At 40.9% G+C, this 17952-nt stretch overlaps 1 protein-coding gene across 1 annotated transcript in view; it reads right to left on the bottom strand.

The window, feature by feature from the left end:
- zdhhc17 (zinc finger DHHC-type palmitoyltransferase 17) overlaps positions 1–17952 on the bottom strand; it is a 40315-nt gene that overhangs the window by 14992 nt on the left and 7371 nt on the right. Inside the window, exons 2-8 of the mRNA XM_041964423.1 lie at positions 16316–16395; positions 6067–6170; positions 3690–3812; positions 2844–2921; positions 1423–1567; positions 987–1051; positions 126–288 (exon numbers count right to left, since the gene is read on the bottom strand). Coding sequence (XP_041820357.1) covers positions 126–288; positions 987–1051; positions 1423–1567; positions 2844–2921; positions 3690–3812; positions 6067–6170; positions 16316–16395 — 758 coding nt within the window. The remainder of the gene's footprint in view (positions 1–125; positions 289–986; positions 1052–1422; positions 1568–2843; positions 2922–3689; positions 3813–6066; positions 6171–16315; positions 16396–17952) is intronic.

Here is a 17952-nt window from a genome sequence, read left to right as displayed (position 1 = left end):
AACCTCTGGAAGCTACATTTCCACTATTCTTAGCTGTCTTATTTGTTTACATGAATTTTTTGACACAGAATATGGAAATGCATATGCAATATGAAACAGTGGATGAAGCCATGAGAGGGCACTACCTTGATATTCTGTGCATCAACGTTAGCGTTGGCGTCCAGCAGCAGGCTGATGACAGTGGTGTTGCCGGCCAGCACGGCCCAGTGCAGCGCTGTGTTCTTGTGATATTTGTCGCCCAGGTTGACAGACACGTTGAAGGTCAGTAGCAGCCGGGTGGGATCCACGCTGTCACACAGAGCAATATTTTGAGTCAAAACTAGATAGAAACCCACCAGACAAACAGGCTTGTCACGAGGAGGAAGAAGGACAAAGAGGCCGACTAGGGTGATTATATTGTATGCGTTGATTATCTGATTTCAAATATTCAGTTCATTCAAATGTATCATGCAAGGTAAAAGACTACACATCTGAGAAGCTGGAATTAGATATTATTTGTGTTTTTGCTTGAAACAGCAACACATTTCGACTGCTAGAAACCCATTGATGTCATAAGGAAACTCATTACATTACAATCAGATTTAATCTTCTACTTCTTCTCCATTATTATCCCTTTCTTCGTCATGCTACAACATCTGTTTTTCGCGGCTAATGATGTAATTCCCCCTCAGGGACAAATATGTTAAATGACCAAGTTACAAATAGAAATGATCCTGTCAGAGAATATTCCAATAAAGCTGAGCAGGCTTGTTTCACTGTGTTTGCTGTCTGTCTAATGAGTGACCAATCATGTTGACATGACAAAGTTGTGTGTGTGTGTGGCTGCAGTCAGCACAGACATGCTCAAGCTTGTGCATGTGTATCAGTGCACTTCTGCACTGGCTGCAGACAATGGAAAGGAAATCCAAACTTTGTCACTGACATTTCTTGTCAAGGCAGACAACTAATCATAAAACTGTAGTGGCATGAGTATATTGTGCACACACCTGTGTGTCCTGTACGCCGCCCACATCAGAGGAGTCATGCCGTTCTGATCCATCATGTCCACATCCTGACACAGAGGAAAGATGCAATAAACAAACTGAAGGAGCTGAAGGAGAAGTGAGAGGTGGGAAATAGAAGCAGCAGGGCTCCCCCTGGTGGAGGGCACTGGTACAAAATGCCATCAAAACACAGACTAGAGGCTGGCAAAACCCAAATGACAAAGACACAAACAAGAAAGAGATGATAAATCAACGGAAGCGATTTAGCTCCTATTTTAGCAATTACCATGTCTGTTTTTAAAACATCCCAGTGGACTGTAGCAATCATGCTAAAGATCTGTCAGATGAGCACATTTGCTGTTGTGGAAAGGACCATTATAGGTATTATAAGATCACTTTCTCTCCCTGACAAATAAGCTGCAGCGTTACAGTTTCCCACCTGTCCTTTGGCGATAAGGTAGGCCACGATGGAGGTGTGGCCGAACTGAGCGGCCAGATGAACGCAGCTGCAGCCCTCGCCGTCGATCAAAGACGGGTCCGCGCCATATTTCATGAGCTGCACCACCATGGATAAATGTCCTTGTCTGGGAGATTAATCCAAAACAAACAGCAAATTAAAAGAGATACAGACATTTCCTGTGACATCTTAGATGCTCTGTTTCTTTTGAGCTTTACTGAACCTGTCAAGGGTCTTTTAGGCCAAAGCCCCTCTCACTTCAGAACCCACTTCAAGGCTGAGTGGGTGACATAGCTAAGATCAACAGTGCAAACATCAGGGTCTCTTTAGTCCCACTGCTATTGAATTGCTATATTTGCACATGAAATGATGTATCCTCATACTCTCAGATGATATTGAGAAACTGATTCCCTGTCTCCTCTTCTTATTTGATGTTCTGGCAGGTAATTTGTTGCATGCTTTTATTGCATGCAGTATATTGCGTTTCAAAATGTATTTGTATTACTAAGGCTGTCTGCAGTGTAAACTTCCCCCTACAGGACAATGAAGATTTGGAATGACATACAACTTGTTGTTTTAGTTTTATTTCATTGCCTTGGTGAGACATGTGACTGTGATCACTTTCACTGCACAGAAACGTGACAATTATTTGCTGTGTGTTAACCTGAGCAGACAAAGCCATTAACACCCAGCACTCAGCTCCAGCATGGCTGAGGTCATACAGACAGAGGAGGCTGGGGGCTTTTAAAGGTCATTAGCTGGTTGGAGGTGGGGAGAAGGGAGGCAGAGGGTGACACAGGACTCCTGAATGTCTGTGGAGCAGCGATGGTGTGGATGCCTGTTGTCAAGCCCATCAATAATTCAGGATGACGGCATGTCGTGCCCCCCTGTCTGCTTGGGAGAGGGAGGTGGATGTCATGTGACCTGTCCCTTCTCACCAGTTACAGCTGGACTGAGTGATCATTACAAAGAGGAGGAAGGAAATAGAATACCTTCAAACAATCAAGTTGACACAGAGGACCTGGTCGTAAACTCGCAGTGTTGACGAGCAGTGAAAATAATAAAATAGCAATAAAAAAGAATACGATGGTCCAACAGTCCGAGGATAAGTTCATCAATGTGTGTTTATAGGAGTGATTTAGAACCTCTTGCCATGTTTGAAAACCTCAATAAAATAATAATTCTAAAACTGAGGTAATCAGAAGAGAGAAGCTAACATACAGAAGGTATATTCAGGTTCTTTGCATTAGAACTGTGGGTAAGAGAGAGCAATTTGAAGGAATCAAAAGAAAATGATATTATGAAGGTATGAATCATATTCCAAATAAAAACAAACAAAGGCTTGGTGGATTTAATATGTCCACCAAATGGAAGATCTGTTATCTGTGGTAAGTGTGTGGTACCTGGTGGCCCAGTGCAGAGGTGTGGAGTTGAGGTCTCCTCCCAGCTGGTCCACTATGGCTCCCTTTGATATGTAGTACCTGCACAAACAAACACAATCATCAGGTGAAACCTTGTCCTGCACCTACGTGTGAACCTAATCTCTTTTTGTTAATCTTATCTAGGTGTATGCTATATAACTGGTAGATAATAATTGACTGGCTGTTCTTGCCAACACCTGATGCCCATGACTGCACACAGCATGCATTAGCAAGCCAAAAACATTTCCCATAATTTAAATCATTTTGAGCTCTAAGAAAGCGTGATGAGCATCTTTTCACTATGTTTGACATTTTATAGAATAAATTATTGATCAATCATTTGAGAACATAACTGGCAGATGAATCGATTATGACAATAATCCTTAGTTGCACTCCTGCACATTGGGTCAGCTGTGCAGTATGATAGCTTCACTAACTGTGCACCATATGTACTGCAGAACCTGTCTCCTCAACCAAAGTGGCAGCACACTGTCACATACTGGTTTCCTGAGTATGTGAATCGAAACTGTATATCTTGGTATATCTGGTGGTGGTTTTACTTCAGTTAATTATACTCAATTGGAACACATAGTTCATGTTTAGAGTTCCATACCATGTCGCTGTCTTAATATAAAAGGCAGGAACATGTTTAGCTGAAGAACTAAATACAGGCTCTTGACTCCTGCAACATTACCAACTTGAGGCAGTAATTACAGAAAAGTATGAGAGGTGTTAGAGAGGGTCAGACACAGCTAGGAATATTTACAGCAGAACATTTGTGTTGGCTCCCACACCTTAATAGAACTACAGTACATCATCTGGACTCACTTGACCAAGTCTATCCTGTTGTTGATGGCGGCCCAGTGGAGGAGTGTTACGTTTTCTTTGTCTGGCTGCCGAACATCAAAGCCCGCCTCCACCAACTCCCTGCAGCGCTCGAAGATGCCGTACCTGAGGAAGAGCGGTGGAGAGGGATTAAAGTCTCCTCACACACAAATACATGGGCAAACACAGACAAAAACGGCTGCATACATAGAACCTAGACAAGCTGACAAAATGCACACATAGAGAAAAACTATATTCAAACAAGACACCCACACTGTGGCAGAACTTGGCACCGGCTGTCTTTAAATGGAGAGTCCTAACCTCAAACTAAAGCAACATAAATCTATTAAATAATCTGCTGTCAAATATAACAACATCCCAGACAAAGCTTCCCTTGTCTTATCAGGGAGACATTTCCTCCCCCCACTGACATTTTCTCATAATTTTCTGAGTTGTGAATTACTTCTTTGGCATGTGCTGAATCAGGAAACCACAGCAGAAAATATGGTGCCAGTAGTTCCGGATTTGAAATCTGTGGTATCTTGATAATAGAAAAACACTTAAATGAACACGTAAACATGCTGCCCTCCAGTAATGATGAAGGCTCCAGTCGGACCAGTCAGCGAGTGTAAACAATGCCAACTGGGGCTGTCATGTTTTCAGTAAGTCAAATTTATACACGCTCGTTTGACTTGTGCATGTTGCCCATGCACAGTTTAATGTGTCACGCTGCGGTACAAAGAGTGGTGTCTGTGGTAAGCATGACCAGCCAGAGATGTCATGAGAAATGAGAGTTTTACCTGTCAGCATAATCTTTATATTTTCCCATATGGTGTCATACAACTGCACCTGTGTTCCCACTATAATCATGGGAACTCCTGCCAGGCCAAAAAACTTGCTTATGCCAAAAATAACATTTAAATCAAATATCATATCCACGGCTTTGTTGCTTGGGAGACTCTTGACGTGATCAGAGTGCCACTACCAGTGTTTCTCCTGTATTTACTCTTCAGCCGAGTGAGCGCCGCTGCTAAAATTTCACGATCATTAATATCCTCTGCCCTCGTGTTTCAGTGTTAGGAGGCCTGGCAGTGAACGACACGCTGACCAAATCCATCAGCACGATGGATTCTGTGTTTTTGTGTTTTTAGCTGAACTAAACCAGAGGATATTCGGCTAAAACAGATTGGTGATGCTTTTTGCCCTCATTGTTCTCCGTGAAGTTTGCTTGAATTGATGAAAATAATCTGGGTGTGCTTCGGAAAATATTCTTTTAAATTCTGCACTGCTTGTCAATAGGCGATAGGATGGGTGTTTAATTGGGTTAGCAGCCACCTCACTAATGGTTAAAACTATAAACCAGCACAAAAATGACGAATACCAACATGAAGCAGCATGTTACATTACAGACTCTTAACAAACTTGAACTACTCAGCATGGCATGATGGGAAATGCGGGCTGTTGCTTTAGCTCCAGCTTTCAGCAAACTTGGTGTAAAAAAGGTGTGTGCGCGTGTGCATGTGGCTGTCACTGCGGATGTCACACTCTGCTTTGCCTAGGCTGCAATTTGTAGATAAATATAGTTATTTGGTGTTTATTTTGGTTTATCTGCCAGCTACTGTATGTCAAAGGCTGTGTGTGTGTGTGTGTGTGCTTGTTACGACAATATCACGGCATCACCGCTCCCTTTAATATTATCTTTTCCTCAATATCACAATCCAAATAATATTCATAATGTTAACAACTGTTGTGGAGCACAGTGCAAAGTTTTGGTGAGCAAGCATATGCAGAACAGAGATGTGGGGTGTCAGATTAATGGAAAATACAGCAAACTGGTTTGGAATTAAGGATTTAAAATTCATGCTGATTAACGGGGCTCAGCGGGCAGACATGCTGCTCTACCAGAAAATCTCTAAACACACGATAAAACACATTTTTAGTACATCTTAGCTCTGATAGCTTGTTAGTTCTTAATAACGGTGAAGGAAAATCAATAGTTGATTATCCGTTCAATAGTTGATATAAGATCTGATCACCAATCTGCACAAGACTAGGGTCTCCTTTTATTAAGGTCAATTTTAAGAACGCTCTCTGCTGGAGCACAAGCTAAACTTCTTGCCTTGCAGCCTGTACACTTGAATTTTACAGTTTTAATATTTCTTTTCCACATTCGAACATCATTTTGAAGAAAAAAGTGGCAGTACCAATGTCAACCTTCCAAAGACCAAACAGTGTCAATTATGACACTGACAGAAAAAAACAAATTCATGCATCGTTTCGAGAGGTTGCATCAAAACCCGACTATGACTTGCTGGGCCCAAAGCTCATCCTGATGCCGTTGGGAGACAACAACACACATATACACACAATATCCACTCACTGTGTGGCTTTAACAATGTCCCAGGTGCTGTAGTCATCCACGTGGTTTTTACGGCTGACAGTCTCACTGTAGCCATGGTTGTAATGACTCTGGGGTTTGATTTCCTGAAAAGAAGGAGGGAGAACAAGAGACAGAAAGATTGAGATAAAGATAAGTTAGTAGGCTGTAGGTTGTGCTGCTTTACTCCATCATCAGCAATATGCTGGAACATATCAAAATGAGCTGGAAGGTGGGCTTGTGGAGGCTTATTAAAACATCTGGAAATGAGTTTGTAGAGTTGTTGACATAAAAATCCTTTCAGCCCAGCAATTCCTTGAAGCTTCTGATTGATATGCAACAATTGATATGCAACCGTGGTTTCATACACAAATGAACCGGCAGCTTCTCAAATGTGACGAGCGCCTGCTTTTTCTGTCACACGTGACAGTAAATTGAATGTCTTAAGGTTTTCAACTGTTAAACAAAATAAGCAAATTGAAGACGTTGCTGTGGCCTCTGCGAAACTGTAAATGCCATTTTTTCCACTATTTTAAATAAACAATTAATCAAGAAAATCATCAGTCGATAATGAAAACAATCATTAGTTGCAGACACAAATACATGCAGGGATAGGAGATAGCTACCAAAAGTGTAAACCAAAGTATAACTGTATGCCAAACTCCATGACACTAGACGAATCTATGTGTAACTGAGATGAAGATGAAGGAAAATGAGTTCAGTACGCATGCTCAGAATGTTCTTCTCTGGTATTGGACGCATCATTGATGTGGTGTTTATCTACTTCGACTCACCCAGCATGCTTATTTTGCCAAACGAGGACTTTTTCTTTTAAAGAGAGAAATATTTGTTTTAACCAATATCTGTGCACGTGTGTTCAAGGCCTTTACAGCTCCGCCAGCACACACACAGGCACATGATTGGAAATCTAGTCAGGCTGAGTTTGGGTGGAGCTATGGTGGGAATTACATGATATCAACAAAGACGAAGAAGGAATAGAAATGATAATGGTGGAAACTGCTGAAGCGTTTGTGTATGGGCTTTAAGTGGAATAGACTTTCATACAGCAGCCTTTTTGACAAACACAGGTGTAATCCCATCATTCATTTCTGAAATGGAGCCATCTTTACCGTCATTAGTCCCAGCTGTGCGTTTTCTGCTCAGTCAAAATATCTGAAGAATGTTTGTGAATCAGATTCATCTGGGAAAAATAAGGAATAACACTGCGCTGATGCTACATCTAGCTACATGCTGCATCTAGCTCCAAGACACTTAAGCATTCATTTCAATAATTGATCACAGCGTTAAACGAGGAAAACAACAGCAGCAGGACAAAGGCAGGCTTGTTGAGCCCTGTTGCTGCTGGAGATCTAATCTGTCACACAGATGTGGCAACTGTGCTGCTCACATTCAATTAGCCTCCATAGTAACGCCAAGGAAACAACATTTAGCCTCCGTCACCCGGACGCAGTGGCTGCATCTGTTAAACACAGAACACCCACCCTGCGTTCTGCCATTCTGACTCTTGACTCTGTGAAGGAAAGCTGAAGCTACTGTTAAACCAAGTTAAATCGCTTCTAATTTACTGTCTCGGGTTTACTTACTAAGACCTCCCAAACCTGAAAGGTAGACATCAAAATAATCAATGTTTCCTTACACATTCAAGCAGGCATTTGATGCTTTTTGGCTGTGCTGCTGCTCACATGCATATAACAATGAGGAATAATGAGGCAGCCTCTGAGGGGCCAAGGCCATGGCAGGTTTGTACGGAGCTGTTGGGTAGCCTGCGGTGAGAGAGCCACAGAGACTTAGAGCTGTGCCATCTTGCCTTTCAGTTCAGCTTGGGCTTCCCTCAAGAGCCAGAAGGATGTGCTGAACCAGCATTTCTGCCACCATGGGGAATGGTGGTGAAGAAACAAGATGGAGAGGGTGCATGACAAAAACTAACAGAGGCAGATTTTGTTTCACGCTAAGATGGAAAATACCACACAACGGCTGGACAATTTTAGGAATTTATCTAATTGTCATTTTTTCTTACCAACACTGTGCTTACAATTTAAAATTGTGATATTTTCAATTAAACCGCAGGCCTGTATTTGTGGTCTACGTGGTATTACAAAAGGTACGACTGAAGCAAGCTAGATGACAAACTTGTGTTTTTCTAACAGAATCAAATAAAGTAATGCAGTTTGTAAAAGGAAAGTCACTGCTAAGTAGTAGACTTGATTAGGTTTCTTTAGAAAAATTGGCCTGTGAGAAAGAACAGCTGTAAATAATGGAAATAATGATGGCTGAATTCCATTCAGCTATTTTGTCACACTGTCATGTCTTACTGTGACACGGATAAAATGGTCCAATCAAGAATGTCATTAACACCCACGCTTATATGAGTATAACAAGTCAAACTGTATGCAGTTAAAAAGACCTTATAAGTTTACTTTTATGAAGATATTGTATTAGTAGTATAATCATTAATAAATAATATCAAAACCTAAGAATCACATGTTGTTACAGCTGCATAACTGGCTGCCAGTTGGTAATCAAGACAAGCTGCTGGTGAGTCAAGTCTGACAGTAGATAGAGTAGGTAATTTATGTAAAAAAAAAAAAAAAAAGAAAGAAAAAAAAAAAATTGCCACAATGCTGGTCATTTAAAAATCTGAAAGTTTGGGGACAGTAAAATCGCTGATTGAGGGAGGATGCACGATCCATGTTTTTACCCTGATAACGCTACACATTGTGAACAACAAATCCCTATTGAAATCAGCAGGAGAGTATTAGCTGTTAACAGCTGGTGTGCAGCTGAGTCCTGCCGTGTGTTTGGCTCAAGCGGCGAGCAGCTAAGGGAGCTAATAGGGCTAACGGCGCTAACAGTTAATAGAGCTAATCGAACAAACAGCTAATGGACCTAATAGAGCTAACAGAGCTAACGGTTTCTGCAGTTTAATTTGGTAACACAACAGGTTTACAGGAAATAAATGTACTGAAGTACTGAGTACAGTTTGGAGGTAAAAGTACTTTGAGTTTGGAGTTAACATTATAGACACTTCAGTCACAGATGAAAGTAACCAGGTACATTACAGATACTCTGTTCTGTACTGAAGTACACTCCAAAGGTACTTGTGCTCTGGTAACAAAAAGCATATGTAACTGTTACTGATTTACATAAACAACGTGACTGTCAACCTTAGATGATAATAACAAAGTGAAGAAACAACATTTTCATTTTGGGATGGATGGTTTCAGGCAGTCTTTTGCGATGCAGTCACTGCATCCGACTGAGTGGCAAAGTAAATATGCAGGGAAGTCTGGTCACAGCGGTGTCAGTAGTACAAGGAGCAAAAATCTAACTGTATCTTCATAAATCAAAAATATAAAAAAGCCATCTCTGCTTGAACTCGCAATTAGGCACAAGCACTCTCGCAGGTTTAATCTTAGAGTTAATGCAAAGATTACGTTTCAGGTTTTGAGTTTTCTTCAAAACACATTCATACAACTCTCACTGTATCTTTTCAGCAGTTCTGCCTGAGTTATTTGGTGTCACAATATCCTGTTTCACAAGAAATTATGTGAAATTACAGAAGCAGCAAATGCGGTTCCCTTCTGGGTTTAAATGCATACACTCACATTAGAAGCATGACCAACATTTTATGCCATGGCTGGATAGGTCAGACCTCAAGACCACCTCTAAATGAAAACTCAACGTGTGAACAACATGTCACAACAAAACCAGTCATACACACAGTGGCGTGCAAAGTCTATGTTTCTGTGTTACTCTGAATAGAAATGAGTAGAAATTGGATTGACCTCCATAAGGCATAAAGATGAAACCTCCTCTTCAACATTTTAAGCAGGATTAGGGCATTATTTTTGCTTTGCACAATTTTAGAGAGAAAAAAAGAAAAGGCGCACCATGCCAACGTCTGGGCAACCAAAGAGATTTTAGTTCAGGTAACATTAACATTAACTAAGGTCTCAGACCTTAATTAGCTTGATAGTGCAATGGCTTCTTCATAATCATCATTAGGAAAGGTCAGCTGATGCAAATTTAAGAGCTTTATTAATACTCGGACTTCTCATTCCTTGTCCCAACAATCAGCAGCCATGGGCTCTTCAAAGCAGCTGCCTAGCACTCTGAAAATTAAAATAACTGATGGCCATAGAGGAGAAGGCCATAGGAAGATAGCAAAGTAATTTCAGGTGGTTGTTTTCGCAGTTTGTAATGTAACTTAAAAATGTCAGTTAACAGGAACAGTGGAGGTCAAGCTGAGACTCGGACCAAGAAAACTTTCTGAGAGAACTGCTCATTGGATTGCTAGAAAGGCAAATCAAACCCCCTGTTTGACTGCGAATGACCTCCAGGAAGATTTAGCAGACTCTGAAGTGGTGGTGCACTGTTCTACTGTGCTGCAACACCTGCACAAACATGAGCTTCATGGAAGAGTCATCAGAAGACAACCTTTCCTGCATCCTCACCACAAAATTCCGCATCAGATGTTTGAAAAAGGGGACATCATCTAAACAAGCCTGATGCATTTTGGAAATGACTCCTGTGGACTGATAAATTTAAAATAGAACTTTTTGGCCACAATGAGCAAAGTTATGCTTGGAGAAAAGAGGGTGCAGAATTTCATGAAAAGAACACCTCTCCAAGTGTCAAACACGGGGGTGGATCGATCATGCTTTGTGCTTGCGTTGCAGCCAGTGGCACAGGGAACATTTCACTGGTAGAGGGAAGAATGGATTCAATTAAATACCAGCAAATTCTAGAAGCAAACATCACACCATCTGTTATAACAAAAAAAGCTGAGGATGAAAAGAGGATGGCTTCTACAACAGGATAATGATGTTAAAGACACATCAAAATCAACACTGGACAACCTCAAGAGGCACAAGCTAAAGGTTTTTGCAGTAGATCTAAACATCATAGAAAATCTATGGACAGACCTCAAAGGAGCAGTGCAGGCAAGACTGTCCAAGAATCTCACAAAACAAGAAGCCTTTAGAAAGGAAAAATGGACGAAAACCACACAAACAAGACCTGAAAGACTCTTAGCTCACTACAAAAAGCCATTGTAAGCTGTGATAAATGCCAAAGGTTACTAATGTTACTTAGTACTGACCATGCAGGGTGCCCAAACCTTTGCTGCAGGCACAATCTCATTTTTGTTATTTTAAAACTGCAAAAGATGAAAATAAAAATATTCTCACTTGAAATATTGAAAAGAATGTGTCTTATTTAACTTCATGCTCTCAGGAATTCAAGTTTTACTTACTTAGTTATTCACAGTAAAATAAACTTTGACTGGGTGCCTTGAAACTATGATAAAGAGACAAATAAGAAAAACAGAAGCTAAGCTAAGAGAGGAGGGTTTTTTTATTTGCAGAGTAAATCAAACTGAGGAGGAGGATGCGACAGAGGGGATATGAAGGTTACCATCTCATATTTTTACTCCTGTATTTTTAAAGTGTCCAAGCTGCCAGGAGGCGTTTGTACATTTCACTGCCAAGTTTTGGTCATTTACAAATCCATACGATCTGTTTCAGCTACCCCATGTGCTATTCAGGCTAGTGTAGCTGCCAGAGGAAAGGGGGGGCAGGTGAGAGTCCCTCACTCATCGTCACTGTGCTGAGCTTTTTTTCCTACAACAGACTGAGAAACACGAGCCAAGGAAAAATGTGGAACTCAAAGCCTCGTTCTTCATCTGGATATTCAATTGAGGGAAAGTGCTCGCAATTCATCGACCGGGAAACTCCTTCCCTGTCAGTCGAGGGATGAGGGGAAGAGGGCCTGTCGCTAAACCCTCAGATACCAGATGTTAAATCACTTTCTCCATCTCAACCTTCCATGGAGATAACCTTTGACCCCTTACCAGTCTTGGCAGCCCCACTCCCTCTCCTCATTCCCACTAGCCATCTAAAAAGCTGATGGTGGCATTTGTAACTGTAGTGATAATTGCAGTGCATGCATTTTTTCACCTCTTAATTACATACCTGCTTACGGGTGTTGCATACAACAACTAGGCAGGCAGCGGTGATGATATTGTCAATTAAACTTGTAATGTAATTTACCCTATCCATTGATTTTTAGGCTGGAACTTCATCTGTTCAGTAAAGCAGCAGGCTTGGCTTTTGTCAATGGAGCTGTTCAGTGGGACATATGGCCACCACTCCTAGGGGGGGTTGATGTCACATGCCCTGAGCTAAAAATGTAAGACAGCACCGTTTCTGAAAATGCATGTTTATCGGTTTAAATCAGAATAGTAGCATTAGTAGTAGTCACAGCAACAGTACAATAAGGGTGAGCAATTCTCAGTGTGAGACCAACATCTAGATTTTAATTTGGAAAACCTACAGAAAAAAAACTGAACTGCTTTTTCCCTGCTTCCACAATGACCACTTTTCACTGTTACTGTGTTCTTCCTCTTGCTGGCTGTAGCCATAGCTCACAATCAGATTTGATCTCATATGAGAGCCATTTCGAGCAGCTAATTCAATATTAAAGGCAGTTTACATCCATGGATCAGAAGGAAGCAGAGGGGGCACTTTTTTATGAGGGAAATAATGGGAATGCACCAAGAAACAGAGTGTATGTGTTCCACTTTGCGCCACACATGGAGTATGTAAAGTGGCTGAGCATGTCCCCCACCTTTAGGTGCCTTTCATGCAAGAACACTCATTTGCATTTTCAAATGAGATTGGAAGCTGAGGACATTTATCCCTTACATTTCTTGAGAGGAAATGTTTGCATTTGACATGTTGAACTGGTTCAAAGTGAAAACGGTACATGGTCCTTCTGAGTGTGCAACCGAACTTCCGATGTTCTAATTCAGGTGCCCCATACATTCAGCCTCACTCTGCTCTCACTACAATCTATGACATGACCCAGTTTCCCAGCAACACCATTCTGAAAAGAGGACCAACTTTATGCCAAGCCTGTAGAGACATACAGAAAAATAAACTGAATTTATGATGAAGTGACTGCCATCAGACATATTCCTTCAATGTGCTAGGTAGATGTGCAGCCAAAAGGATGCTGCTGTGCAATGATTTCAAGAAGCTGGAGGCTCTAAATTCATGACAGACAGTTTACCTGCAAGACTGGCTAAAAATAACCTCTGGACAAATTCAAAGTCCAGTCCTGGTCTTCCATATAAAGTAAATATAATGTCATATGCTATTCTTCTGATGAACAATTCAAGTTTTGATTGATTAGAATATTAACTGCCACTCCTGCACAACAGTTGCAAAAAACAACACAGCTCCACCATGCTGTGAAATTGGCCTCATCTCTACCTCTTTAAATCTCTGACACAGGTGCTTGTGTGTGTGTATTAAACTTCAGTTGATAATAACCAGCCACCCTTCTTTTGCTGTGTGTTTGTATCTTTATGACTGTATGCAGGGTCAAGCACTGGTCTCCAACACCAAATAAAGACTGACAAGACTAACTGGCTGAGTGGGTCTGAGGCCTTTCAGACTTCCCAGTAAGGTCAAGCAGTGATATCCAGACAAACAAACAAAGAAGGGAATCACCAACAATTCATTGTGTCAAAGGAGGAAAGAACAGAGGGTAATTACATTTCCATTAATCAGGAAACTCCTCCCACCACTCCAACCTGATATTTCCCAGGTGTCACAAAGGAAAGATATCTTTGGCAGTAATCAAGAACTAATGGCAAGATGATTGTCGGTCTACACCTGAATGTTGTAGTGGCACATACAGGAAGCATTTTATCTACAACACAGAAAAAAAACGGCCCTTTGAATTCAAATGTCAAGAGGACCAGGCTAGCACATATGTAACAGGAACAACACAGAAAGAAAAATGACCTTGTGTGAACTGATCAAGAGAAGGAATTTCATGTTCATAATTTAATTTACATTTCAGAAAAGCTGTTTTCTAAATTGACTTAATATGTGTGTTGACAGCCTTCAGAACACACTTCAGGCTTTTAGGCGTAAAGCCTTCTCATGTCTGTTTGGCTGGCTTGGAGTAAACCCTCCAGGTCATACAGCTTCCATACAGAAGATGCACATGTGACAGGGGTCTACTAAGTAAAGTATCTCATGCATATTCAGCTAGTGTTTGCCCCAGTCATGAGACTGCTGCCAAAGTTTTCCAATGTATAAAATTAGATTATTTAAGCACCAAATACACGTATGTTTCAATCGCCTTAACACCATCACTTATTGTTATTTCCATACCTGCTGTTCTCTCATTACTTTGAGACAAGTCAGGTTGTCAGTTAAATGACATTTGTATGTCAATAATACACAAAATCAAATTATCATTCTTAACAAAGACATTAGTTCACCAAAGCCAAAGTCAGACCTGCATTCAAACTAGGTTGGGAGGAGCATTAGGTGACATATGTTGACTGATTCAGATCAGCTTATGTGGGTATAACCCAGTTGTTAAGAGGTATTAAATTTCACAGCAGCATCTACGGTAGAAAGGTCTCTCATAAAGAAACAAGGAGAGGATAACAGGATAACATTACAAACTACGATCTTCCTTTGTCTGGGTTTCCTTCCTCGGTGCAAAAAACAAAGCTGACAAAAACACAGGATTAACAGACAGTATGTGCCTTCAGAAATAAGATGGTATGGTTCATTTAACCACATTTTCCCATTATGAGGTCACGTATGACCTGGGAGCCAATACTGCGATTTGACTGCTCAAGGTGTAGCAGCTCCATATTAGCAAAATGTGTGAACAGGACTACTACACTCAGTGCATTGATTAAACTTTTTGGCTCACTAGCGAAAATGGCCAAAAGATTTTCAAGACACCCTAACCTTACAACAGCCAAAACCGGAGTACAAATCACTTTATCCTTTTCAGCCTATTCACTATGAAAATGAAATCATCAGCCTGCATGTGCAAACTGGACTTCCAACAAATTACTCATTTGAACCAAAGACTACCAGGAAATGACAGTGACTGAACAAGCCGTTATGTAAATTAACCAACCTGACTGCTGACTACTAACCAACAAGTAAGACTGGACTTCTGAGAGAAAAGAAAGCCAACCATGATGAAGGCAAAAAACTGTTTGTATCAAACTGAACTCTTCCTAATGATTCGATTACCTGGCAAGCAAAAATAATAATACTAAGTAATAACCAGGCTGCATTCAATATGTGAAACCTAACAAAACCTACCACTACCCAGAGTTATTGGTGTATCAGTGTCCTGTAGTCAGGTACAGGACTACATGCACAGGATGTAGAATAAAGAGAGAGGTGACTTTCCAGCCTCTGGTTTATAAAGAAAATAATGTTAACAACACCCATACAAAACAGTTTAAGTTGTATGTGACTGTGGTAGTTAGTGTATCCAGTGAAGTACAAATGATAAACATGGGTGACTTGGGGTGAAATAGCTTTACAACTTCAAGCTAGCTAGGGAAAGAAAAGCACATGAAAGAAATAACGTTACGTTCCTGTCAGGTTAGTTATAAATGTTGAAATTAATTATTTGAAGCACCAATATTTTTTTCTTACGTCACTATTAGACAAATATGATGTAAATATTGTCCTCTGTGTGTTCATTTAAACAACTAATTTGTTTATCCTGATCCAGAAGCGACGAATGCTAACTTAATGATAAACAGACCGGTAACGTTACTGACAATCCCAACATAGTGGAACCACTGCAGGTTAGCTAGCAGAGGGTGACTACAAAATATCACAATAACAAAAGGTTGTGGTTTTATAGAAAAAAGTGGATTATTTCCACATTCGTGGCTGTTAACATTAACTTACTATGACCACCGACTGGACACCACGGCTTAATATACCCATATACACTTGACCCCGATTTACATCATCGCAGCTAAACCAGCCAGCACTAACGATACCAGTTTAGCTACAAAGCTAACGTCGTAATGCTGTAAGGATTAAGTATTAACCTTACTTTTTCCATTACAGACTTATACACACAGCTTACAATCTTGTTTACTAGCTGCAAGGCGACAACGCCAGGGAAAGCACCACCTAGCTTAACGTTAACATTAACAGGAACATCTGCCCAGCGTTTACTTGCTATGCAGCAGGAGGAGGGGGCTAGCGTTAGCACCTTTAGCATCGTTAGCTACCTGCCACCCCCCACCGGTGGTTTTGCAGGGGGCATCGGAGTTTCTAAATAAGCACGGCAAAATCACACAGCCACACACACACAGGCTGCTGTTATATGTTTTGTCTATGTCCATATGTCTGTGCGAAGGCGTGAAGTCCAAGGACCGTACCTCGGGATGGAGAATAGGGACGCAGCCAGCTTCTTTCTCATATTCCTCCATAGCGTCGGCCATCTTGGTAGTGATGTTCGCTGAGCATTGTGGGAAACAAGAGGCTATGTTGGGGGGAAACAGAGGAGGAGGAGAGAGCAACTGTCAAAAAACACAGATGAAGGACAGGCCAAATCACACAGAAGGTCACATAATCATATTATTGTCCGTGACTGGGCTACTAATATACAGCAGACGACATTTAATATCAAATAGATATACAAGTCAATATTATTGCAAACACTACAGCACCTCTTAGGGTTTACTGTATGCAAGAGTAGTGCTGTGTGTCTCTTGCTACTATGTTGTTATAATGGATGTAGGAAAAAGAATATGGAAAAAATATCCCCCTGAGACTCTCTCATGTCACAGCCTTAAAACCTGCATTATACAGTGTCTATGACAAGATACAGACTTTAACACAAATAACAAGTTAGAAATACTAGCATCCACAAGGCCTCGATTACCCACAGGGCAAACTGGACCACCACCAGGGTCCACTGATCATCAAGGGCCCAATAATTAATTAACCTATAAAATATGTAGTCTGCACATTGCACTGAGGGTATCTGAAGGAGACAGGGTACATGGACACCTGCAGAGAAGACAAGAGGGGGGTCAAAGGGGGGCCTGTAGGACAGTCTTGCCCTGTTAGCCTGGCTGTAAACTTGACAACAGCAGAATCAGTCGGACCAGCTCTACAGAAAACGGCAAGGCGTACTGTGGCGTATGGTGTATCACCAACCTTAATTTCACTTTGTCTTGTAGTGACAGTGTTAAGATGCTATTTTAAAATCTTGTTCGTCCGACTACATTATTCACACTGCAGTTTACAGATTACATTTACACAAGCTCAAATTCCAGCTGTGCGGTCAGATCCGTTTTGCTTAAAAGAGCAAGGCCACGATTTCCTTTGCAGACTCAGAGATTTACACCAGAACCACAATCGCTGATTTGATTTGTAATCTGAGTAACTCAATTTCTGCCATCAACCTTTCAAATATCAACTATAATCAAGTCATTGTGATGGCATTATTAACTCATGTAGTTTCTGGAAAGCTTCAGAGCTATTGCATGAGTCGAGAATGCATATTCATACAGCTACTGCTGGATGTCTAATTATGTGCATTACTTAGATATGCATAGCACACATCGTGTATGCATATATGTGTGTAACGTAAGGTCATCACTGATTGTATTAGGTTGAAACCGCACATATTTTGGGGAAAAACTTTCTTGTATATAAACATTTCTTTACAGTTACGATACATCACATATTCACTAATATTCACTAATATTCACTAATATTCACAAAACAGCACTGAACTGATCATGGGACAACAAAACCCTCCAAAGAAATGCAAGACTGATGGAATTATTTGAAGATATACTACACAGGATTTTCCTAAAAAACAATTTAGACACATCCAAAAAGAATCCCTGTCAATCATCACTTATAACCCAGTAGAAGTGTGTGGTGGTATATTTATCTGCAGAAAACCTGCCCCCTGCCTGCATTTTCTTATTTTCTTTTCCTGTTTTGTTATGGTTGGGACATTTCTTTTGCCAGTGGGTGGGAATCCCCCAACCAATAACAG

This window comes from Chelmon rostratus, chromosome 22 (genome assembly GCF_017976325.1).
Source record: "Chelmon rostratus isolate fCheRos1 chromosome 22, fCheRos1.pri, whole genome shotgun sequence".
NCBI lineage: Eukaryota > Metazoa > Chordata > Actinopteri > Chaetodontiformes > Chaetodontidae > Chelmon > Chelmon rostratus.
Note: the sequence above shows the minus strand (reverse complement) of the source record. Positions and strands in the feature narration are given on the sequence as shown.